Below are 26,466 nucleotides of genomic sequence, written 5' to 3' on the forward strand. Positions count from 1 at the left end.
TGGCTGTTTTGACAAATTATTTTATAAAGATTTGCATTTATTTTTATTTATATGCATATGTCTGTATGTATTTATGCCATTTGCATGAAGGTGCCCAAGTAGGCCAGAAGAGGGAATTAGATAATCTGGAGTTGGAGTTACAGGTGGCTGTAAACCATTTCACATAAGTGCTGGGAACCAAGCTGCCGTCCTCTGGAAGAGCAGTCAGGGCTCCTAACCGCTGCACATCTCTCTGGACCCTGCTAAATTTATTCTCTGTGTGTGTGACCCTTACTGTGGTAACAATCTCCCCCTGCCGCCATCAGTGACTGGTATCCACATCGGGATTATCTTACTTTCATTGATTTAAGATGGCAGCTTCTTCAAATACAAGTATCTTTATTCTCAACAGGACGTGTAGGTACACAAGCTGTTATTTTTCAAATTATTAATTTGAGAATCTTGTCAAATCTATTATGATCATATTCACCCCTCTCCCAACTCTTTCCACATGCCCTTCCCTCCCACCCACTTTGTGTCCTCTTCTTTGTTTGTTCTTTTTACATCCATCAGGTCCAGTTTGTGCTCCCATATGTTCTTGGATGTGTGGCCGCCCTCTGGGAACGGCTGACTTGCCATGGGCTGCAGTCTTAAAGCAAACCGACTCCGACTCCTCCTCCCTCATCCGCCAGAACTCCCACCTCCTTAGCTAGGGGTGGAACTCCATGCCGCCTCCCCCCTGTGCTGGGATTTGGTCTGGCTTGAGCTTGTACAGATCTTATGCAGAGGGCGGGTCTCAACTGCTGCAGGTTCACACAAGCAACTGCTCTGCTATGTCCACAAGACACTGTTTCTCTGTAGTAACCACGAACTCTGCCTCTCACAGTCTTTACTCCCCGTCTCCTGCAATGGCCTCTGAGCCTTGAGGGGAAGGGGTGTGGCATGGATGTCTCATTTAGGGTTGAGGATTCAGTAGTTTCTCATTCTCTGCACTTGGTCTCCATATTTTATGCCATCTACTGCAAGAACAGCTTTGTAATATATTTTCACATATGATAGGAAAAAATTCTCCCCATTACTTATTTTCAAATTGGTCACTTTGGGGAGCAAAACTGTGCAGAGTAAAGTGATGTTCTGATAACCATGGGTGAAGTTTTTACTCCGTATGTAATAGAGTTCTACTTCGTATGAAATATAGTTTTCTCAAGCTAAATGGGCATATGTTCATTTTGACTTTTGAGTTTGGGGAATTTATGATCGCCTCTATGATTTTCCCTTTGAGCTTGTTAGCAGGAGGCTGAGATATTCTGCACAGGGCCACCCACTCTGCTGACATCGTCTCGTCTTATTCTTGGTCCTCTATGTTCATAACTGCCTGCTTAGTTTTTCCTCAGAACCTTCTAGCTAACTATGCTTCCAGGTACCGCTTACGCCTTTCCCTTGACGCCACTCCATTTCCTCACACATCTGTCTGCTGCTGGAGGCAGCCTCTTTCCTAATTAGTTCAGGGCAGCGAATTTCGACATAGCCTCAGTTCAGGTTGTTCTCAAAGTGAAGGGCGTGTGAATTCTTGCCCTCATGATTGCAGGTCCAGGAGTGGATGGAGGAACACGGGCCTCTTTCCATAAGCCAGGTAGGAAAGTCACCCTTGGAATCTACATTGCTTCTCTCCATGGCAAGGGGCCACTATTGTTGTTGTTTTTTTTTATTAACAGTTAATAATTAACTTAGCTAGTAGCACTTACATTATAGCGTGAAGATGCATGGGCAGGAGGGGGGCTCAGCTCCTTCAAGGCTGCAGTCCAAACCCCCCTTTCCCTATGAAGCAATGCTGTAACTCTTTGCTTTCCTGGGAATATAGGAATACAAGGATGCTGTTTGTTTAAAAGGTTTGCAATGACTTTCCGGCCAGTAGCCAGTAGCCATCATCATGCTTGCCACGTGTGGTATTAGCGTTGATTTGTTTTTGCTAAGTGGTACTAATTTTAATTTGTTTTTAACTAATAAAAACATTTGGTGAAGAAGTGAGATGTCCCTGATCCAACAAGGACTTAAAGAGGACTCCAGTGGCTAATCCTTGGACTTCATTTGAAGAGTCAGTGGTTTTTGTTTTGTTTGTGTTTTGTTTGGGGGGAGGGCGTGCATCGTCTTCTCTCTGTCTTGGCATGCTGTCCTGCTCCTATCTAGGTCGTTACCACCGTTCCCGTCTAGCTGTCACTGATGTCCCTTCACCCCTGACCCTCTGTTAAAAACCGGGGGCAGCTGGAATGGCATTCTCCTTTGCACAGGCCACCACACCCCTTTCTGCTTCTCCTGTTCGAAGGATTCCTTGCTAACACTAGCCACATGTGACTCCACAGGGTCAAGGTTCTCCTTTGTAAAGTTCTTGAGTCCCCAGGCTACAATGTAATGTTTCCCAAATCTTTTGCTTGAATAGTAGTTTAGTAAAGTGTGTCCCTCTATCCAGTTCAGATGCAACATACCATAGTGATTTGCTGAATTCACGGATGAAGTAATAATAGATCAAACTCTAGCCATAATCCTGTGGCTGGCTGAGGTCCACGAGGCTATCACTGTTTAAGGGATGAGATAAAATGGGTGAATAGAACGTTACTAAAACACTGTCTTCAGAGATCAAAAATCTGTTTTTCAAAATAAAGATTTGTGTGTGTATGTAAGTTGGAAGAGGGGGAGTTGGGTCCCCAGGATCTGGAAATACAAAGGATTTTGAGCCACTTCATGTGGCTGCTGGGAACAGAACTCTGGAAACGCAGGAATATCTCATGGCCACCTGTCAGACTCACTGTCCCTCATGATCACAGAGATTCTGACAGGCTGTCTTCTAGAAGGTGGTTTCATTCATTCATTCATTCATTCATTCATTCATTCAGTGTGTGTGTGTGTGTGTGTGTGTGTGTGTGTGTGTGTGTGTGTATGGGTGTGGAGGCCAGAGCTTGGCCGTCATTGTCTTCCTCAGTTGCTCTCCACCTTGTGTTTTGAGTCAAGGTCTCCTACTGAACCTGGAGCTCATCAGTGGGCCAGGCCAGCAAGCCCCAGGGATGGATCCGATCCTCCTGTTTGCATCTTCCCGGCACGGGGCTTGTGGGTGGGTACAGCACAGACAGACATGGGGGTTGAGGATCAAATGTAGAAACTGAGCTTGTGCGCTTTACCCACTGGGCCGTCGATGGGCACAGAGAAGGGTCCCACTGAATGCACACGATTGTACGCGCCCAAACCGACACTCTAGACATTTCCCCAGTGTCTGAGGCTGAGTAGGAAGGCTTTTCACTTCACAGTATCTTCTTGAGAGGTTACCAGGAAGGCCCATCTTCTAGCATGCTGTGACCCAGATTTTGTTTTCCGGCGCAGAGAGAGCTGAGCCTTTAGACTTTTGCTTTCCTTTGCACGGTCTTTGCCAAAGGTGGGTCAGTTTTGAAACCGCTTATCCAGGACTGTTCTCTGCGGGAGGCCAAAACGACTCCCATAAGAAGCAGAGGTATGCCTTGTTTCCCGTTGTAACACAAAGGTGAATTCTTCACCTCTGGGGCTGCCTGAACTCTAGGATGACTTTGGGATTCTGGCTTTAGGGTATCAGGTCTGGTCCTGGCAGTGAGCCTGCCTCCCACAGGTGGTGGCTTTGGGAAATGCTTCCCAGGAGCCACCTCAAACAGGTATCTCTCAGAAGGTCAGAGCAATGCGTTTCAGTCCTGGTATCCCTCTGAGGTAAGGCTCCCTCAGTTGCTACTGGCTCTTTAGGAAGCCTTAGGTGGCCTCTCCAAGCCGGCCACCCCCATGGGCACTAGGTCCCTAGCCAAGCTTCTGCAGACCGCCTCCCTGGGCCGCCGATCCGAGCCTGGCCGGCTGGGGGCGCTCTCCCGTGGGAACTTGCAGACGCACCCGGCCGGGCGGGACCGGGCCGCCGCTCCACCTCCAACCCTTGGCGAAGTTGCCCGGGACTCCAGGCGCGTCGCTGCGGACGCTGGAGAGCAGGCGCACGGCTCTGCCTGCCCCGCGTCCTCCGCCGCTGGCTGGCCGGAGTCCGGTCGCCCCGTCGAGCTCCCCCGAGGGCATGCGGCAGCCGCTGGACACTCGGCTCCTGGGCTCGGCGGCGTGGGCGAGCGAGAGCGGTGAGTGCGGTGTGCGGATCGGGCTGGGGGTTCCGGACAGGGGCTTTCTCGGGGTTCTTTGGTCTCCAATCCTTTTCAAACTCCCGGGACGCAACTTTCCCCCCTAAGTGCGGCGGCGTACCTTGCCCTTTCCCACTTCGTGTTTCTCAAGAGCAAAAGTCAATGCAGATGCAAAAGCCCGGCTGCATCCGCCTTGGTTGTGGGCTGGTGGGACGGGCGCAGGGACACCCAGCTCCATCACGCCGCGCTTTGCATGGGCGCTTCTTTCCAAACTCCGCGGAGTCTGCCTGGTGATGGGAAATGGGTTCTCCCCGGGAGTCCTGGGAGGTGACATTTTTCACCTTGCAGTTAACTTGGTGTGGTGGTCTGACTGTTGGTAAAAACTCTCAAGATTTGGAAAATAGTTACTCTGACCGGCTCTGACCAGTTGCGAGGGATCCCCGCTCACCACGGGGGACAAAAGTGCTTTGTTTTTGTAGCAGTTTCTTCATTGCCTTCTCTGTGCAAGTTGCCACTATCAGAAAAGGCTTAGAATTTTCTCAGGCTTGTGATTTGAGGACTGGCTGAATATTGCGAACAGTTTAGTCTTATTAACATGATTGTGGAAATGGCCCTCCAAAGCACTTAGAGGTCATTTTGTAAATGGAATGATTTCCCCCAAATCCTCCCCTCATAATTTGCTCGTCGGTGCATCAGTTTTGTCCTGACTAACTCTTGATCTTGGAATGTCACATTCACAGTAAAAGACTCAACTTCGCAGGGTTCCTCCTTGTTAGTTTATAAATCGGAGAACAAAGTAATGTCGGCCCTAGCCAAAATCCTCTTTGCAAGCCGGTGACCCTTGCGTACATACCCAGCCTTCCCTTAATGCAGAGCGCCTGAATTGCTAAAGAGAGTTCTTGGGTTTACTCTCTACCAATAGTTGTCAATCCTGCTAACAGTGAGGTTTGGGTTCAAACCTGTGTGATGGTTTCAGTAAGCTCAGGGAACCAGGGGCTAGAACTCCTCTCCCTGCTCCCCCAGGAACGATGCAGTCAGAACAGGCTTGGCTCAGTTAATACAGTGTGCCTAAGCAAACTGGGCCATTTTGAAACATCCAGCCAGCAAACCTGGCCAGTTAGGTGGGTCCTATGTCTCCTGAACATTTAACCACGGGGACAATACTTGCACAGTACTACCATATGGCCAGTGAAATTGATTGTTCAGGAATTTTTTCCCATTAATTTTTTTTCAGTATTCAAAACCGTGATGCTTTCTTTGGTCTAGTGATAACACTCTTCTCAATCTTACCAAATGCGTTCAGCAATTACAAATCTCTATATCAGATCAGATCTGCTTTGGTTTGGCTGTTTTATAAGATGTTTAAAAGAACTGATTTGCACATGTTTTCATGAATGAAAAATATTAAAATATGCAATGATTTTTTCATGTAACTTCATCTGAACTTGAGATTCTACAATGTGTTAATTTTGGTCTGTCTCTGTCTCTCTCTTTCTTCAAAAATACACAGGCATAGAAGGTATGTACACACAGTATAAGAGCCAGGTAGCAAATAATGCTAATTCTCTAAAAGTTGAGCACTCATGCCTAAGGGTGGGTTGCTTCTCCCTACGCTCCCCAGCTTTCTCCTGAGGATCAGCAGCCCACCATAACTTAAGCCAGCCTCTTATTTCTTTAGGCTGGGGCAAGGGGAAATCACTATAACTCCAGTATGAATTGCTATAACTCAAATGACCCATTAGCCACTCTCCTTGGCATATACATTAGTTCAGATGCTTTCTCGCTTGTGATTATACTCAACAAAGTGGTTAAGTCTGATTGTAAGCTTCTAAATGGCCTGGGCCAGACTCAGGGCATTATTATTAATGTGGCGTAAAGGGAGGAACAGACTTTCCAGCCAGCCCAGCCTTTACTCTACCCGGCTTCGTGACCGTAGGCACATTGTTTGACTTCCCTGGGCCTTAATTTTCTCATCTGTAAAACTGAAGATTACATTCATCTCCCAAGATTAAAAGAGAAAACAGGAGGGTCCCTCAAATACAGGAAGTACCAAAATGGTGCTTGGCCTTTTCCCTCCTGAACATATGTCCTGACATTCCTGCAGACCTGGCCACCGTGGTCCATTGTCCCAGTGAACATGTGCAGAGACTCCAACTGCAGGTGTCTTAAGCACACACACACACTTCTTTTATGTGCTGCCCCATTCCTGGACATGGACCTTGGGTTGGTTTCTCTTTTCACCACTGTGACCACTGTCTTGACTGGAAGCTACCTAAGGGAGCAAAGACTTACATTGTTTCATGATTTGAAGACACAGCCCGTTACAATGGAGGGATCTGGAGCAGAAGGCTGCTTGCTCACATCTGGGGGAGGTCAGGACGCAGACAGGGGAAAGGAAACATGGCTTTTAACCTCAAGGGCCCTCCCTCCTCAGAAACACTCTTCCTCCAGCTACGCCTTGTCACAGCAACCCCCAGAAGCAGTGGGGGACACTTCACATCTACCATAGGCATTTCCCGTCTGTCTCACACTCTACCTGCAGTGAGCCTTCTCCTCTCTGGTCTTGATGCGGCTGCATCCTCAGCCTGGATTTTGTGTGTAGGTAGAGACGTTCAGTTCTGTCATGTGTGTGAGGGGAGGTGGTGAAGACAGGGGATTGTCTCCAAAATCGCCTAAAGCACTGGTTCTCAACCTGGGGGTCCAATGACCTTTTCACAGGGGTCACCTAACACCAACAGAAAACAGATATTTACATTACGGTTCATAACAGTGGCAAAATTGCAATTATAAAGTAGTAATGAAATAATTTTGTCGTCGGGGGGTCACCACAACATGAGGAGCTGTATTGAAGGGCCACAGCATTAGGAAGGTTGAGAACCACGGGTCTAGAGCTTGTGCTTTGTAAGGGATGGGCCAGAAGTGGTTGGATATGAGAGTCCAGTTTCTCATCACAGCTCTATCTCTGTGGGATCTGCGACCTTACGTATATCACTTGTCATTTGTTTTAGTTGGTTTGATGGTTTATATGATAGGGATTGCAATTCCTTTCTCAGTTACCTGCATGGGTTAGTGATAGGTCCCATTAAGGCCTGTATATGAGCTTTGTAATCTGGAAGGGGCCTTACAAATGGCAGGAATTAAAGAGGTAGGGCATCCACATGTGGACATCTTGGGCATCCAGGTGTGAACCGTCTGGGGCAGATTCACTCAGCACTGGTTACGTGAGTGTCAGAAATTCCATGTGGGTGTCTTGAGGACCAAGTGGACATCATTGCCCTCTCTCCATAGGTCTCTCTGCTGTCTTTGAGGTCATACTAGACTGCGGGGAGGAAATTAGAAGCAGAGCTTAAGGAGCTGCCCTGTGAGGACCAGGAAGTTAATTGCTGACGAAGATTACTAAACAGCATGCCAGGCACAGAGCAAAGTTCCAGGCTTTAAAGTTAAAAATCGTCTCTCACCTCGGTTCTTGGTGCATAAAACCCAAGAGCTAGTTAAGGCCAGGAAGAGAGTGGGAACAGCAGTTGTTAGTCATGCTAGACATGGTACTGGGCCCCTACACCACCCTCTCTGCCCTGCGACTTCCTAATGACTTGAGGCTCCCTCTGCAAAGTGATTACATGACTCAACCTTGAACCCTTGGCAGCTTATGTCTTTGAGTCAGAAAGATCCGTGACTCTCTGCCTGAGATGAGCCAAGAGAGTAGTTTGACCTGAGGGAACGGTCCCAAGGTTGTAGCCACCTCCCCCTCATGGCCCTCCAGGCCTCGATCCTCTTCTTCCCCCACCCCTCCTGCTTTGGCTGTGTAACTCTCATCCCCAATTTGTCCTGTTTGCCTATAGCTTTCAACTCCACTTCTGTCCTTGACCCCTGATGCCACCTCATTCTCATAAGCCCAGTCTCCCTTATCAGACATGACAGGCTGTTTTCCACAAGGACAGCCACCCTTGTCCCTCCTAAGATCGCCGCCTAACTGCTCATCATGTGTCTTTGTTGTTCCTGGGACACTGAGGGTGGGGGGAGGTATTGCAGCCTTGGCTTTGACTCAGCAATGTGCTGACTTGAGGAGTTATAAAGGGGTGGCTTGGTTAGTGGCAGGGCTGGGTTGGGGGTCAAATAGCCCTGAATAAGCATGCAGGTTTGCCCAAAGGCCTTCCAAGTCTTAGTAGAGGTGGTGATCATGTTTTATGATTGTAACTTTAAGGCAAACCCTTGGCAACTCTTCAAAACTCAAGTCTTGACTGCTAGCTGAACTATTGCAGAATAAAACTCCATTCTCAGTTTCTCACAGCAAGGGTTCATGCAACCATCCCATCTCATCTCTGGGATAGTGACCTTGATCACTTGGTTATGTTAGTGTCTGCCAGGTCGCTCCACCTAAAATCACTATGTTTTCATTTGGGGGTTCATTACTATTTGTAGGGAAGGATTCTAGACAACGTGAGTGTGTGTTCCTCCCTGAACCTCCATTGTGAGAGTTGACATGCATTGATGACTTCTGCAAGAGTCAACCATGTCTGTGAAGGTTGCCAAGAGTGATTTGGCATTTCCAACACTCCTCCACGGATAAGTTGGTATTCTCCTGCATTCTCCTATGCTCACATACAGTAGGGAACACTCACAAGACTCCCTTTGTATTCAATGTTGAAATCTTATGTCTGTGTTCATTTTGATGCTCAGATTATACTCACTGGAAATTCTGTGATGCTTGCTCTTGAGTTTTGTCATCTTTTGAGCTCATCTTTTTGCTCATCTTGTACTTTCTCTAAATTAGTTCATCCTTTCTTTGAGTATATAATGTCATTTTCTCCTTTTAAAGCTGTGTGTTTAAGGGGTTTGATGTGATGTTTTGATATACTTATCCCAATACACATATATATCATAAAGTGATTTCTACAGTTAAGCAAACATATACTTCCATCTCATATAGTTGTGTGTGAAGGGTGTCTAAAAATCTGCCTTCTCAGCATATCCCCACTACACATTGCCATGTTATTGACAATAGCCCTCAGTAATACACTGCAGGGTGGGCGGACATGGAAATGGGAAGGTACAAAGTTCCATTTATGTCGAGGTGATTGAGTCTGGCGATGTAATGTACAGCATGAGAACAGTGTGGAGACATAACGTGGGAAGCGTATATGCCCCAATGTTGCCTCGGTGTGATTGTTTCTATAGCTCTCAGAAGACAGAACTGGGAAGTAACACACACACACACACACACACACACACAATTTCTCAGTACTAGGCCTTGCACTATAAAATGACAGCTTTAATGTTACACCCGTGGAAACTCTTTCTTTTCTTTTCCCTTTGTGTATGTGGGCAAAGCTTCTCTGGCCACTAGAGAGTCAATTCCCACTATCATGAGGATTTATTTTTATTTGCTCCAAGTAACCAGCCTCCCCGCCATGAAGGCCCCTTCCCTGACTACTCTGTGTTCGCCTCCTTTCCTGGTTCCCACAACTCTGAATCTCCACGTTGGCTTCAGATTCTTCCATCCAGCTCGTAGCTCCACGGCTGTCAACCGTAGCCCACGCCTCTGTGCACGGCCTGCGTGCACTGTGATGCTGCATTCTCAGCCACGGCCAGTGTCTCTGAATCTCTCAGGCTTTCTCGGGGGGTTGTGGGGGAGGACTGAATTATCCCGAGCTGGCTTCCACTGCTCTATATTACAAGCTTTCTGAGGCAATTTTATAGCCTTATAAATGTCTTTGGATTTCTCTCTCTCTCTCTCTCTCTCTCTCTCTGCCTCTCTCTGTCTCTCTGCCTCTCTGTCTCTCTCTCTGTCTCTCTCTCTGCCTCTCTGTCTCTCTGTCTCTGCCTCTCTCTCTCTCTGTCTCTGACTCTCTCTCTCTGTCTGTCTCTCTCTGCCTCTCTCTGTCTCTCTCTCTCTCTGTCTCTGACTCTCTCTGTCTCCCCTTTATCCTGAACAGTGAGAGGCTTTAACTGGGCAGGGAAGAGAAGAATCAGTATGGAGCGAGGCGGTCTCTTGGAGTCCAGTGGGATGTGCCCATCACTTGCACGCAGCTCTCTACAAGTGCAGATTAACCAGGAGGAAAGCTACAGAAAGCAGAAAGTTACATTCCCACCGACTGTCGGCCTGTCTGTCCCCGTTCACTTCTACCCTGATTTAGGCTCGTCAGATAACTGAAGTTTCTAGCCTTGTAAAAGTTAATCATTTGTTCTGCTGAACAGGAGACTCCGCCGCTTCTCTTCCGAGCATGCTCTGTAGCAGGGAAGCTGACTAGTTATTGCTGTTTTTCTATAATGTGTTTTATTTAATTTTGACATTTCCATCTTGTCTCGTGAGCTTTTACCCCAATAAACTTTGGCCAAATTTGTGAAGAAAAGATGCATTTATTTGTTATTGGTATTTTTAATTGCAACCAGATGATATTTCTTCTGGAGTCAGTAAAAGCTTGTGGAAGGCAATCTCATCATTATAGAGAACAAATTCTGAGTATTCCCTTTCTTAGAGGAGCAGAAAATTGGCTAAAAGAAGAGAATTTGAGGGTTAGTGCAGTGTAAAGAGCCTTGGGCCAGAAAGTGGGGAGCTTGGTCAGAGTGAATTAGCACCCCATTTGTAGTCTGTTCGCTCTGCACTGACATCTCCCCACGTGATCAGATGGAAAGTCATGGAAAGCTGGAAGATGTCGCATCCTGATAAACGGCGCCAATGCCATGACAGAATGGGTCAGCAAAAGCTTGACTTTTTTGTCCTGATAACCTGGAAGTACCTGGAAAGTGTCACAGGTTGAAATGCCTTTGATAAGCCCCACCCACATGCACCATCACACTACACAGTACTGGACTAGGAAAAAATATCAAAATTCAGAATTTGAAACTTATTTTCCATGGAACAGGCATCACTTTTACATCATCATAAAAAAAAAAAAAAATCCTACATTGGCTCCCTGTGAGTTTGGAACTGTCTGCAGATAGAAGGCTAAACATCAGAGTTCCAGGCCACTGGCGGAGAGTCCCTTCTTCCCTATTCACCCGGAACTCTGTGTTTTCATTGGTGGGGAGAAAGTCTCAACTGGGCTCTGAACAAAGGGGGAGGAGAGGAAACCTTGGCTTGGGGGTGGCTGTTCTGATGGCCCACCCCATCAGAGGAAACAGATTCCTTTGTTTTCCTCCCTAGTAGCCTCTCTTGGGACCCACCCCTCACCCCCACAGCCAGCCTAGGGATCACGTGACTCCCTGAGTTTTCTAGACTTAGAAGGGAACCGGGACTTTGTACCATGGTGACATTCACCTCATCCCAACAGCCTATGCTCCATTTTGTCTCCTTTCTATAACCAAAGGAACTGACTTCAAGAGGTCAGCCTTGCATCGGTCCTGCTGATGACAGCAGTGTGTGAGAATGCTCTAAACACATCGAATCCCCCAACAGTCTTAGGAAGAAGGCCTTTTTATTCTCTCTGTTTTGCAGACAGGCAAATTAAGGCACAAAGAAACTAGGTAGCTTTCTAATTGACAAGTAAGGCTTCCAAGAGGCTGAATAGTTCCAGAGGCCATGCTCATTGGCAAGGTGAATTTGTCAAAGACGACCTTTTGTCTGCTTTATATTCTAGTCGCGCTCTCAAACATCAGTTGCTCTTGTTTCTGGACCCCTCTTCTGTTGCATTGGTCTATACAACAGACTTTTGCCAGTGCTATACCTTTTTAGTTGCTGTAGCTTTGTAGTATGGTTTGAAATCAGAAAGTGTGACTTCTCTAAGATCATTTAGACATTTGGCAATTTCATGAGTTTCAGGACATTTTTTTTTTTCCTGCATTGAATCTGTAGATCATGTTGACTGGTCTGGAACATTTTAGCAATTTTAAGTCTATGCTCCATGAATCTGAGTGTTCTTTCCCACTTTTTTTGTGTGTTTGTTTTCTTTGATTTCTGTCATCAGCGTTCTTGTAGCCTTCCGTGTTCAAGTCTTTTGTGTCCTTAGTTGAGCTTATTACTTGGTATTTTGCTCTGCTTTGATGATATCATGTCTGTAATTGCTTTCTTACTTTCTGTTGTGGGTTGTTCGTTGTGAGGGTGTAGAAATAGAGTTGGCATTGTGTCGCTGACCCCTGTTTTGTAACCTGACAGAATTGCTTTATTCGTTCTGAGACTCTTTGAATCAGTAATGTTCTCTACACAAAAGATCCTATCATCTGTGAACAAAGGCAGTTGTACTTCCTCCTTTCAGGTCTCGATGCCTCGATGGCTTTCTCGTGCCTGATAGCTCTGGGTAGGATGCTGAACAGAGATGCCGTGTTCTCATCCAGAGGAGAGGTTTTAGTTTCTCCCACAAAGTATGGTGGTCACTCGTCACCACTCAGCATAGCTTTCATCAGCCAGTGTTCAGACCCTGGCCCTGAGTCCTGTATCCTCTGGGTTGAGTTCCTCTCTTCTCCCCTCCTGCTGTGCTTGGGGCAGTGGAAGAGTGAAGTGGAGGGTCTGAAGCCCGGATGCTGGCACTGAGCCTGCCCTCGGGCCAGGCAATGTCTTCCCTGGACTCTGCCGTTTTAGCATAGTTACAGGATGATGCTGTCATCCTTCCTCCTGACACTGAGGTGTTAGATCACAGTTAAACCCCCAGAACTGCAGCCCTGGACTGCATCAAACTCTCAGGAAGGGCACCCCTGATCCTCTTAGGGGTGGACTTTTGTGCTGCGTGCTGGAAGCATTGCTTTGATTTGGTCCTGTTAGTGAGCCTGTGTGGTTTTAAAGATCATGGCAGTTTTAGAAAGGAAGGAAGGGACAGTGGCCTACCAGGAGGTGTTGGGTAGAGCCATTCTGGAGGGAGGATTCCACCTCTGACGAAGGGTCTGCAGCTGGCTACCACCATCCGTCCCTGATTGTTGTTAGGCTGTAGCACTGGCCACCTTCTCTAATCTACTTCAAACACCAGTGCTAAAATGTTCTCCCCTTTCTTGTTTTGGCTGATGAACCTGTCCTACCATGGAGGAGGAGAACTGAGAGAAACTGATTACAGCTCAGAACACCCAGGGACAGGGCCTGCAAATACTGAGCAGGAAGTAGGAGATCTCCCAGCAGTGGAGTGAACTGTGAAGCTGGCCTTCCAGAGTCGGACCATGATGCTCTGTGAGCGCCTCTACAGTGAGTTGGTAAATGTGGGGTCCATGACAAAGGACAGATAAGAGCCTTTTCAGGTCAAGCCATGGCTTCCTTTCCAATACAATGCCTGTGTTCCTTTTGCTTCTAGTGAATTCTACATGCTAGTTACCATATGTGAATTCCATTCTGGATCAGTTTCCTCAAGCATTCCTGTTTTCTGGCTCTGATGCTTACCCCGTCTCTCCCATCTTTCCATCAGCGTCTGCTTGGAGGTTTTCTGAGATGCAGACAGGTGAGGGAGGATGCACCTTGACTCTCATCTATTATGAGCTCTCCTCCCTCATCCCACTGGAGCATCTGTGAGGCCTTGGGAATGACCATGAGTGCTTCATGGAAATTCATACTCTTTGAGGTTAGAGAAGCAGTTATGCTTTCCGATGCTCTGAGGCCCTCAGTTTCTAGACACTTTCTGTTCCTTTCTACCTTTCCTGACACTTCTCACCTGAGATCATCTCTCTCTGGTGGTGCTTTACTAAAAGATACAAGGAGCAGCCAACACTTCCTCAAGCTCTGGTTCTTTCTAATCCTTCACCAGGAGCCACAGGCAAGGATGTCACACGTGCAGTGACTTGAATAAAACAGAAGTCTATCTTTCTGTCTTGTTCAAGGCCATTCAGTACTGTGGTGAGTTCAGACTCCAAGCGTCCTTTCTTCCTCTTTATGTGGCATGTGCTGGGACATTGCTTATCAAATCTGCTTGGGAAAAGGAGGTAATGTGCTTGCCTAGCATTTGCAGGGCCTGGGTTCAGGCACCAATAAATATATTAAGAAGAATAAAGAAAAGAAAGTGTTTCTGCAGAAGATCAGTGTATTTTCAGAGACAACTCCACTCCTGCATTTTTATCTTGTGGCAAAGTCAAATTGCTGTAACCATTTCTAAGTATTTATTCTTAACTCCTGTATTTATTATTTCCTCTATAATGGACACTAGTCCATGGCTGTGTTCATCTGTGCTGTTCCAGGGCTTTCTCCTTGCTTCTGTGTTTACTGCTGGGCAAACAGGCGAGGAAGAACATAAAGGAACACATGGCTGCTCAGTGTTTTAGGGCTGATTGTGCAGAGCACATTTCATTTATTCTATATGGCCTCTTCAGCTGCAAGGAAGCTGGAATATGGAGCATCAAGATATTTAGGGGATGGGATACAGGGCTATAGCATTGCAAGAAAAAGGCATAGACTGGGGAGATAGAGTGTTTGTCTGCATTCATGAAGACCTGAGTTTGATCCCAGAACCCACTTAAATATCAGGTGTAGCACTGTGTACATGGGGAGAGAGGAGATGGAGACACGTGGGTCCCTGGAGCTCACTGTCCAGCTAGCCTTGCCTATTTGCTAGACTTCTAGGCCAATGAGAGTCCCTGTTTGAAACAATATGTGGAGAGATTCCTGAGGAATGATACTCTAGATTGTCTGCATGTACATGCACTTGCATGCAAACACATACACCATACACACTCGCAAGAAAGAAAAACAAAGCATTAAGTATCAAGAAAAGCAACCTAGCCGGGCGTTGGTGGCGCACGCCTTTAATCCCAGCACTCGGGAGGCAGAGCCAGGCGGATCTCTGTGAGTTCGAGCCAGCTGGCTACAAGTGAGTTCCAGGAAAGGCGCAAAGCTACACAGAGAAACCCTGTCTCGAAAAAACCAAAAAAAAAAAAAGAAAGAAAGAAAAGCAACCTAATACTTAGCTAAAGCTAAATAATAATTCAAAGAGCCAATTGCAAGAGAATTCACAGAGTAATCTACAGTTGTGGGCAGGTGAGTTACAAATGTCTGTGAGGTCAGTGTTACATTATGCAGAGCTCAGCTTCTTAGAAGTGGAGAATAGGGTCCTGCTAAACCTTTAGGGAAGCCTGACGGTTAGGAGCACATTGTATGGTGAGGCTAATAATGAGAAGTTCAAGTGAGAAGCTGAGATCCATTCTCAGGAGAAGTCCAGAAAGCAAACACCCAGGTTGGAAACTACGTTAGAATCCACAAGGTTATGCCAGATTGCTAGACAAGGGCAAGTCCAAAGTCATGGGGCCCTGTCACAACTGGGACGCTTATAGCCATGTCTGAAAGTGTCTCTCCCAGGAGCTTCCAAACCCCGTCAAGCTGATGATCAAGACAAACTGGTAGCTGCATAGATTTCATTTGAGCAGTAAACTTTTTAAAATGATTATTATTTGTTTTATTTTACATTTGTGAGTGTTTTGCCTGCCTGCATATCTGTTCACCACATACACCATATGTCTCTGTATACCATGTGTAACACCCACCGACGTCAGAGGAGGGTATCAGATCTGCAGGAACTGGAGTTACAGATGGGTGTGAACCACGATGTGGGTGCTGAAATTCGACTCAGGTCCTCTGAAAGCACAGCCAGTGCTCCTAACTGGTGAGCCATCCCTCCAGCTCGGGCAATAATCTTTTAATGGAAGAGAATGCAGAAGGAAAAGAAGAGAACTAAGAATCGAGTCCAAGACGGCCTCTAGTTCAAGGCTGGTGGGAGAACAGAAGAGATAACATGGAGCACAAAGTGGGAAACCCAGGGGAGTCCAGTCACAGGTCAAGGACGGGAGTGCCAAGTAGTGACCATCCATTGTCAGCTTCAGCCCAGGAAAGGAGGGCTAGACACAGGACTTGGGAATTTTTCAGATTGAGTGCATTAAAAAATATGTGCCCATTACCAACCAGATTCTATGTTTGTATTTCTAAAAAGTGGGAGGCATAAGGACACCAGCTCTGCTTATGTCAAATTCAGACATGGGGGTTAAATAGGTGAATAGTTAGCAGGGTATATTGAAGGCCTTAGCAAGTGTGCTGTGTCTTCCTCAGCCAATCTTTTACATAACGGCCTGTATGTCTTCTAATTATGTGATGCTCAGGCATCATTCACCACAGAATCATTAGGCTTCCGTCTTCTCTCCTCCAATAAACCAGCAGACACACACACCACAACTAAGCATTTGTTGAACATCTACTACTTGACACTGTACTGAGCATTAAGGTCATAAATAACGTTCATGTCCTAAAACACAACCTGATGGTAAAGGCAGACACATGGGCAGAAAATGATTACACTGTGTAGTATCTAAGGAGTTCTTGACACACAGCTGAAGAGAGTCTGGATCTAGAAACTAAAAAGCCACTGTAGGAGAATCAACACTCTGGGCTGCGGAGATGGTGCAGTCGGTAAAGGAGCTTGCCTTGCAAGCGTAAGAATCTGAGTTCTGCCCCAAGACTCCACGTGAAAATGTGCATAGTGGCATGTCCTTGTAATCCAAGCACTGGCCCAGCACCACACAAGAGACCCTTGGGAATGACTGGCCACCCATCCCAGTTTAATTGGTAAGTTCCAGGCCAAGAAGAGACCTCCCCTTAAAGGAGGTAGATGGTGTTTCTGGGGCTGACCCTTGAGGTTGTCCATCAGCTGCCAAATGCGTGTGTGCACAGGAAAAGTGGCAATGGGAGTCAAAGGGGCAATTGGCAGGGAATGAACTCCTGGGAACTGGCAAGAAATGATATGGCGTCTCTGACCCAGAAACTGCAAGGGATAGTTAACGCTCCCTCCCCAGGCACCAGCCAAGAGGAAGGAGAAGGCAAGGGTACCCCATGAGAGGGCTGCCCAGTAGTGACGGAGCCAGCACACTCACAGCAACCTGGGAAGAAGGTGGCAGGAAGTCAGCATGGCCACCTGCCTCCATCTCCTACAGCCCAACCGGTGCCTTGTTGCCAGGGCAGGCACGAGTTGGGAAGGATGCAAGAAGGATGCGGAGCGGGAGCTTCCCCGTCGGGGTGAGCTCACTCCCAGGCCCTTCTCTGGGATCTGAAGCACCAGTCGGGGCTGTCTCCCACAGCAGGGCATGGCCGTGACATTTTCCTTCTGTGCAGAGACGGAGGGTGAGCTCAGGTGGGCATGCCCTGCAGGAGCAAGAAACAGTCTCCGCAGTCCACCAGTGCCCTGCCCCTGGACACTGAGGGAGACGGTTTAGGACAAGCCCTGCAGAGTAAGGGACTCCCAAGCACCCTTCTGGGGACTAGAGGCAGGCCACAGGAAGGAATGTGGTGTACAGCTAGATAACAACCAAAAAGTTTGGACCGCAAGGTTTCCTGTTGCCGAGTGTCAAGGCAGCAACGTGAAACTTTTCAAGATACCTTTTTTAGACACGATTTCTTTGGTCAAATGTATTTCCTTCCACACGACTATCTACACTTTTAACGTTTGTATCCTCAACTCCTTTGAGCAGTAAAGCTGCTGAAATGTGATTATACAGTGATCTAAAGATTGTCATAGGAATTTCTATATAAATAATACTAATTTTAAACCTTTGACTAGCATTTTTTGATGAGGGTCAAAGGTCAAAATGTATCTCCTTAGCTTAGTGAATTAGACGTGGATTACAATTTTATAATGAAGTAAACACAATTAAAGATTTACTTTACATTTGGATAAACGAAGTCAGGGAATTTGTTGATCGCATAAAATCCGTGTGTTATTCTCTCTCTACTGTGTTTCCACTGCTGCCTTCCTGTTTAGTCAAGGGGCTTAAGACAGTCTTCAGCCCTCAGGAACATCCGGGAAACAATGCCTTTGATTACAGCTGTTTATTAAACAAGTCCCAGGGTAGAAGCTGTGGTGTACCCCACACGCTATAAGTCCACCCACTCCCTAGGGAGAGATGGCGGTAGGTGAACTTGCTGACCTGTCTCCTGCCGCCCTCCCTGCCTAAAGGGCTTCGCAATGTGATCTAACACAATTACCCATTTGTTCTGCTAAGCCTGGCCTGCAGTTTGTCCTGAATACCGCCATCTCCCAGTTAGTGATGACTTGGGAACGTCAATTTCTGGGCGGAGGTGGGGGAGGGGGCACACATGTGAAGGCCAGAGGATAAACGCCAGTGTCATCCTTAGTGTCCTCTACCTCTTAGGGGAGACAGGTCTCTTATTAGCCTGGAGCTAACCCCTTAAGCCAGGCTGGGTGGCCGGTGAGTACCAAGGATCTTCCTGCTTCCTCCTCCCCGGCACTGGGATTACAAGCGCGTACCACTGCACCTGACATTTTTATTACTACAGGAGTTCTGGAATCAAACTCTATGCTTACAAGCACTTCACTGAGTCATTCCCTTTGGCTCCAGTGTCTCATTTTATTGGGGATTTCCCCAGTCACACCAAGTGAGCATTGGCTGGTCCTCTGTGTGGCCCCTCCCTGGGAACCTTACTGTCTGTGCAGAAGATATCGGGGTGGGGGCGGGGAGCTGCTGGTGAGGAACACAGGCTCTGCATCTGAGTGATTTCAGGGGCCCTAGTTGAAGATTCATTCTGAATAACAGAGGTGAGGTGTTCAGCCTTCTGAGGAGAAAAGATGGATGTCTATAATGAAGCAAGCACCTCTGAAGTAAATGCACACCAGCTTTATATAAGATTATCGATGGCTTCTCTTATCCCATTTCCAACAAGATCGGCTTATGTATAAGCTGTAGCAAATCGCTACTTCCCTGTTTATTTTACCAATTTGTTTTGAAGTTATCATAAATGTAATGGAGTTTGTACCTACTCCTTGTCTCTAATTTTTAAAAATATTTAGGTATAGTGCCATTTAAATTTGTGGAAAAGTGGAGCACACAGTGAGTGTCCTGGTTCGTATCTCCTGCACAGTAGCTGCCATTGTTAAATCCAAGTCCATGCAGCACATTTGCTGTAATTAGTGAGCTGACACAGACACGTTGTTACTATTAAAACGCTTGTTTTATTCAGCTCTCCTCAGCCTTCAGGATATACACTTGTAGATGAATTTCTAAGTGGTCTTATTAAGTAAAAACAAACCCGGGGCTAGGTATTGGGGTGAACACTGAAAGGTCAGAGAAACAGAACCAGTCACAGCTAACCTCACCTCACCAATTTCTCAGCTGATCCTGTTTCCTCAGACTGGAAGCCTCTGAGTCCTCATCCGGAATGGATCTCAGCTGAACTGCTGCTCAAAAGCCTAAAAGCTTAACCAGCTCTAGTTCCTGGTCCTCACACCTTATATACCTTTCTGCTTCCTGCCATCACTTCCTGGGATTAAAGGCGTGAGTTGCCATGCCTGGCTGTTTCCAGTGTGGCTTTGAACTCACAGAGATCCAGATGGATCTCTGCCTTTGGAATGTTAGGATTAAAGGCGTGTGTGCCACCATTTTCTGGCCTCTGTATCTAGTGGCTGTTCTGTTCTCTGACCCCGGGTAAGTTTATTAGTGTGCACAACATATTGGGGAACACAACATCACCACACACACTCTGTTCCGATGTCAAGCCCCTTAGCTATGACAGTGGCACAGGGTCTTCTCTGCTTGAGATTTCTCTGCTGTTTTTTTTTTTTCATTGTTGTTTGTTTTACAAGATGAGCAGAGTGTGGGGCTGCTTCAGAAGGCCTTGGAGTAAATTGTTATTTCTAACACACGGTTTCAGGAGTTAGATGATCAACGGGGCTTCAGACTGCTGACACTGACTTTGGTCATCTGACTGAAATGACGTTTGCTCAGTTTCTCAACTGAAGAGTCACGGCTTTCTCCATGTCTGTGTCTGCATTTGGACAGGAAGTCATTGAAAGGAGCTCGCTAGGTAGCGCTGCAAGCACTGGACCTTGAGCTTCCCTTCTTAACAATAGAATATCGTGTGATTCAGTAGGGATTTGTCTGCTGGGGAGATCCTTCACTTCATTCTGACTGATTGTTTTATTCAGAACTCAGCCCTGGATGTGCATGGTGCATGTTGGATTGCAATTCCACCCGACTTTGTGGTGTGGCTTCGATGGGTCCAGCTTTGACAACTGGCTCTTTCTCTTTTGAAGTTAGGTTCAAACAGGACCCTCCTCTCTGAGGTCTACACTCGCAGGGAGCTTCTGCGGTGGGATTGCTCCTCAGACCACCCAGAACTTGTCTGCTCTGGTGAAGCCGCATTCAAGAGCAGCAGACACCATCCTCACACCTCTGCCGGCGGGCTCGGGTGCCAAGTTAAGCCAGGAAAATGAGTGAGTTGTGACACTCAAATTAGAGAGCATGATGTGGGGGAAGAAAGTGGAAAGGGTCAGTATGGTTAGAAGGTTAGAGTCACGAGGCATGGGTGTCTTAGGGCTCTTCACTTAAGTTTGTATTTAATAAGCATCTACGGAGACCATGTGTGTGTTGGGCATTCTTCCAGGGCCCAGGGGTGTGTCATAACAACACAAAATGCGTGCCTTCCTAAATGTAGCTTCTTGCTGGAGAGAGCAGCCTCCAGGACCCTAGCTAGATTGTCAGATGGTGAGAAATGCTGCAAATCACAGGGCAGGGTGAAAGGCCCGAGGGCAGCCTGTTGCCTGTTTCCCCTTAGAGGGCCCGAGGAAGAGGTGTCTGATGGAGTGATGTTTGCGCAGGAATGAGGCAGAAATGTGAGTCCTGGGGGTACGTGAGGAAAGAGGTGGATGTAGAGACAGAATGGAAGGTGCAGAGGCTTAGGTGGCAATGGCTAAAGTGAACTCCAGGGATTATAGGTGATTTTCAATCATGCCTGCTGTCCTTCTTTGCCATGAACATGACTGACTGAACCCAGTGAAGTGAGCAAACCTGACAACCTCCGCAGGCATTCCTGAGTCAGCAACTACGCTGAGCTTCCACTCCCACCGAGATGAGGTTTCCAGCTGGGAGAGGGTGGTTCTGCGTTCGTGGACCACAGCAAGAGAAAATACAGACAGCAGCCATCGTCACCCTTCTTCTCTGCACCCGTGTCCTTCAGGAAGAGGGGCAGGTCACTGAAAAGCCAGGCAGCGACTTGTCTCTGAAGACATAGCTGGAAATAAAGGCCCCTTGAGTGGTTTTCTGATGACTTCATTTCCATAATTGTTTCCACATTCCAAGTGGCCTGATTATCTTTTTTCCTTCAGAGAAACAAGTTGGGGAGGATGTAAATGAACGCTTTGCTCGTCAGGTTTTCATTTGGGTTCTGCATATAGACTTCCTAAACCGCCGTTTTATGAAGTCTTACATTACTGGAGTTCGAAGTTGTGGTCATCACTCCAAGGTTTAGTTAGCATCTCCTGTGTCTGGGTCAGAACTACTAAACCTTCTAAAACCTTCCGTATAAACACAAACATCAGCCCAGATGTGGGAGAAGTTAAGAGTTAGCACGTCAGTGTGACTGTACTGCTTCACATGTACTGTAAAAACTGAACATTTTCAGGGGGAAAGGAAGGTCTCCCCCACCCCACTTCAGGCTATTTTAAAAGAGGAATGAGGGACCAAAGGCTGTTCAGAGTGTCCATCTGTGTTTTATACTGCGGGGCAGTCTTTGAACGTGATTTGATCAAATCATCTGTTTTTCAGGAATGTGGCCATTACCAAACATCTCACTAGAGTTCACAGTTCTGCCTGGTGTTGGCTTTGCCTAAGGAGGGGAAGCACAGCGCAGTGTGGGTTTATGGAATAGCTACCCAAATAGAGTCAACTCCCTCTCCGCCTTGTGGCCTTTACAGACGCTGTGTTCCCTCTTCTGCAAAATGGCAGCACATCATTGTTGGGAAGATGAAATGAAGTGATCCATGTAAAATGCTTAGTCTAGCACTTGGCCCGGGGTGCACACTTAATATTAGTAATTAAATTAGACTAGAGCAAAGAGATTAACTCACTGAGAACACGGAGTTAATAAGTGATGAAACTCCCCGGTTTTGCTTAGTGGCTGTTGTGTAAGTCAGCAAAGCTGCTTAGCTCCGGACTTTTCATTTTAGGGGAGTGGGACATAGCAGAGGGCAAAGGTCACTCGTTCATTTATCAAATCCACCAGTGTCAGGGTGAGCATATTAGACAGGTCCCTGCTCTGTTGGATCAGGATGGTCTGGGGTGGGAGTTGGACACCAGTGTTTCTATATCAACATGGAAGAAAAGCCTAGACGTTGAGTGGTCTACAAGGTACCTGCACAAGTGCTGAAACATGACCCTCACACGTCCAAAGTGACGGCAAGTTGAATTGCTCAGCAGTGTCTTGCAGAGAACACTGGAGGCTAGGAGTGAAATGGCACATTAATTTTTCTTTGAAATCACAGAATCATGTTGTAAGGGCTGAGAGAGGTCAAGAAATGCTAAGTTGGCCATTAGTTATAAACTGGCTAGGATTTTTGGTGATTTCCAGCTTAGAAATTACGGTAACATATCTGCCCTGGGAACCATCAGTAAGCCTGGTAGCAAATGTAGAAGACAGGGTGAGGTGGCAGGAAGTCTCATGGGCGAGTTGGTGAGGGCTGGATCCAGCTGCATCAGCTGTCAGTGTGGAAAGTCTTAGGGGGTGTGAAGTTTTTAGACAAAAATCACCGAAAGTTTGTTCTCTGGGAAACCCTCAAGTGAGCTGAGCTGGTGTGGGTCAGCTGAGTACACGCAGGTCTCCCAGGCTTTGCCTTTGAACCATAAGCTGATTTTTCGATTGATGTACAATTGAAAACAGAATGGACACAGAATCCATGAACTCTTGTTTAAAAGTCTTTCAACACCGGTGGTGGTGGCAGCGGCGCACGACTTTAATCCCAGCACTTGGGAGGCAGAAGCAGGCGGATCTTTGAGTTTGAAGTCAACCTGCTCTACAGCATGAGTTCCAGCACAGCCAGGGCTACACAACTTCATGGCATGATTTGCACTTACTGCTTGATCGTCCATATTGGTTTTTTGTTTGTTTGGTTTTTTGCTTTAAACTAATTCATGGTATGAACTGTGTTATTCCCATTCTGTTTCTCCCAGATGTAGAATCTTGTGCAGGGGAAGAGAGCTGCTTAGTGAAAATTTTGCTAATCATAGTTTCCCTGTGACAGCTCAACATTTTTAAGACAAAAATGACTCCTTGAAAAATAACAATTTTTCAAAAAAAAAAAAAATTCAGGAATATACAGCTTAATTCTTATGGAAGAAAAGTAGAATTTGAAGATTTTTGAAGTATCAATAATCAAGGACTTAGTGCCTCACACAATCACGGAGTTGACCAAATGAAACAACCCAAACTAAAAATCTAACATCTCTTTAACAAAATAAGAACAACATCTGAATTCTAACATTCTACATAATATTTCTAATAAATCACTCAGGAGTAATATTACATTTAAATTAGAAAAATGTTTTTCTTAACTATCAAGAGTTTATAACAAAACAAAATCTGTAAATCATTTTTAATTAGCAAAAGAAAACAGTGTAATTATATCATTAAAAGTTCTCATGTGGCATTTGGGCCAATTCCTGTGGCTAGAACCAAAGTAACTTGAACTAGGTCTGTACACAGTTGATTTCTTACAATTCTGGAGTTGGGAAGTCCAAGATCTACAATCGAGGCACCGTCACTGGTGTCTGGGGAAGGCTGAGTCTGATCTACAAATGGAGCTTTGCTGTAGCTCCTCAAAGTGATGGAATGACGGAAGCGAATCCCCAACGGTCTTTCATGGGGCGGAGTCCACCGATGAGGCAGAGTGATGCTGCCTCCACGGTGAGGTCCAGACTGATCTGGGATGACACAGCAGACCGTTCACAGAGTGCGCTCCTCAGGTTGTCCTGAATCTGTGTATAACTTTAGCATCGTTGAACACTTAATTTTCTCCGAGTAATTAATTGAATTCCACTAATATTTTCTTCACACCTTCCTATGGTGCTAGTAGACTTAGAAATACAATCACTTTCAAGCATTTTGACATGATCTGTAGAAACCGTCAGACACAGTGATATCCTCTACCTCATTCTGAAAACCATGAATTACTCCAATAGTTGACCGTGTATATAAAGATTAATTGCTTATAAAGGTCAAACACTGGGAAAAACCCCACTGTCCAAATCTAGGCGTTAGTTAAGTAGGACATGTAACAGGATGTAAAAAAGCTGTTAAAATTACGAAATTTGTTTAAGTATATCAAGTGAGCATTTTATCTCACAATGACAAAGCAAATATTTAATTTACTTTAAGATATCATTATACAATTAAAATATAAATTGAGAAGCAGACTAAGATAGAACTGTGCTTTATACTACTTAAAATCATTGTCTAGGCTGATAATCTCTACTCTGGTGTGGTATCAGATTCCAGAATCTACAGGAAGTTTCAAAATTTGGGATTTCTTCTATATTTTCCCTGTTACACCGACTTCATTCCAAAAGATAGACAGCTCAGCTCTCAGGTCTGCTGAGCCTGTGGCTTAGTAAATAAACCCCAGCCTTGTTTTTTCGTGGGGGATTTGATAGCCCTTCCAACCGCAAGTTAGAATCTTGGCTTCAACTCCATTGGTTTTTGAAATGTCATACTCAGTCTTCTATTGAGAGGGACCAGTGTCATCCCTGCAAGCCTGATACCACAGTTCAGTGTCCCCTTCCACACAAGTCTTGAGGACTTGCCTTCACTTGCTAAGTGAGTCTAGTTTTTGCATTGGGTTGGATATCTGCACAAACCCTACATGTCAATGGCACCTGTAAAGACCTTGTCCTCAATCACCCGTGGGTTGGAGAGTCTCCTGGGAAGTGACCGACTTGAAGTGATTGGAATGGAAAACCGAGCGTACATATTTACATTGGTAACATTAGAATGGGTGACTATGAGGAAGAAGCGAACAAGAAGGTTAGGGAGCAGTGTGAGACCAAAGTCTCCCTCCCTACACCATAAGCTTAATAAGTGATTGTAACTGCAGCCTGAAACTAAATGATGCTGATAGAATGATCGAGATTGGAGTTGGAGGTGTGGAAAGTGATCTCTTGGAGAAGGCATTTGGCCCTGGAAGAGTAATTCAATAGCATTATCTTGGCAAGAATATGCCTGGCATTACAAGCCTGCTTTTGATTACTGAGCAGAACTCATGAATAAGAAATGGCCTGGATGCTACCAGCAGAAAACACTCATTAATGATTTGTGCTATGTTGTTGCTGTCGCTGGTGCAGAGTAGAAATGGTAGGACAGCACATTTGACATATTGATGCCTCCTTGATCGTCCATTCATTTACTAGCCAGCTGTTCGATTACCCATCGTGAGCAGGCAGAGCCTCTGGATCCTGGTGTGAATAAAGGAAGCATGGGCGCTCCCTTCCTGAACTTCCAGCTCACCCTGGGAAACCACTTGCATGCAGCGATGCACTGCGGTAGGAGTCGGGAGGGAATGTACAGGCACAGGGGCGTTTACAGTGAGACCCAGGAGACTGAAAGGCGTCTCCTGGAGGAGGGGTGTCCTGGTGTCACTGAGTGACGTCTGTCTTCTTCTCCTTCCTTCCCAGGATGTGCAGCTCTTCTCCACGATGAATGAGTGTCACTACGACAAGCGGATGGACTTCTTTTACAACAAGAGTAACGCGGACACGGCCGACGAGTGGACGGGGACAAAGCTTGTCATCGTCCTGTGTGTCGGGACATTTTTCTGCCTCTTTATCTTCTTTTCTAACTCCCTGGTCATCGCAGCAGTGATCACAAACAGGAAGTTCCACTTTCCCTTCTACTACCTGCTGGCGAACTTAGCTGCCGCAGACTTCTTTGCTGGAATCGCCTACGTATTTCTGATGTTTAACACCGGCCCCGTGTCCAAAACTTTGACTGTCAACCGCTGGTTTCTCCGACAGGGGCTCCTGGACGCAAGCCTGACTGCCTCTCTGGCCAACTTGCTGGTTATTGCGGTGGAAAGGCACATGTCAATCATGAGGATGCGGGTCCACAGCAACTTGACCAAAAAGAGGGTGACGCTGCTCATTCTGTTGGTGTGGGCCATTGCCATCTTCATGGGGGCGGTCCCCACACTGGGCTGGAATTGCATCTGCAACATCTCTGCCTGCTCTTCCCTGGCCCCCATTTACAGCAGGAGTTACCTCATTTTCTGGACCGTGTCAAACCTCTTGGCCTTCTTCATCATGGTGGTGGTGTATGTGCGCATCTACATGTACGTCAAGAGGAAAACCAACGTGTTGTCTCCACACACGAGCGGCTCCATCAGCCGCCGGAGGGCTCCCATGAAGCTAATGAAGACGGTGATGACTGTCTTAGGTAAGAGGAGCCAAACAGCCAGTATTCCCTCCAAGCTGCCATTCGCTACGGGATGCCCACTGTGCGATCAGGAGGCGGCAGTGAAGGGATAAGACAAATTCCCACTCACAGAGCTTAAATTCTCATAGCAGTGAGAAAATAAGTCTTCTGACAGGGCAAACAACACCAGCAGAACCTAGAAGATCAGTCTTGTACTGAAAAAGTGTAGCAAGGAAGCAAAATAGATGTCGCGCAGGTGTAGCCTGTGATTTTCAAAGG

The 26,466-nt window shown here is 46.5% G+C and overlaps 1 protein-coding gene across 1 annotated transcript in view; it reads left to right on the forward strand.

The window, feature by feature from the left end:
• The first annotated feature begins 3,940 nt into the window (after positions 1-3,940).
• The window catches only part of Lpar3 (lysophosphatidic acid receptor 3), a 71,345-nt gene continuing 48,819 nt past the window's right edge, over positions 3,941-26,466 (forward strand). Inside the window, exons 1-2 of the mRNA XM_028876878.2 lie at positions 3,941-4,109; positions 25,452-26,208. Of these exons, the coding sequence (XP_028732711.1) occupies positions 25,473-26,208 (736 nt within the window). The 5' untranslated portion in view covers positions 3,941-4,109; positions 25,452-25,472. The remainder of the gene's footprint in view (positions 4,110-25,451; positions 26,209-26,466) is intronic.

The sequence above is a fragment of the Peromyscus leucopus genome, chromosome 6 (genome assembly GCF_004664715.2).
Source record: "Peromyscus leucopus breed LL Stock chromosome 6, UCI_PerLeu_2.1, whole genome shotgun sequence".
Classification (NCBI taxonomy): domain Eukaryota; kingdom Metazoa; phylum Chordata; class Mammalia; order Rodentia; family Cricetidae; genus Peromyscus; species Peromyscus leucopus.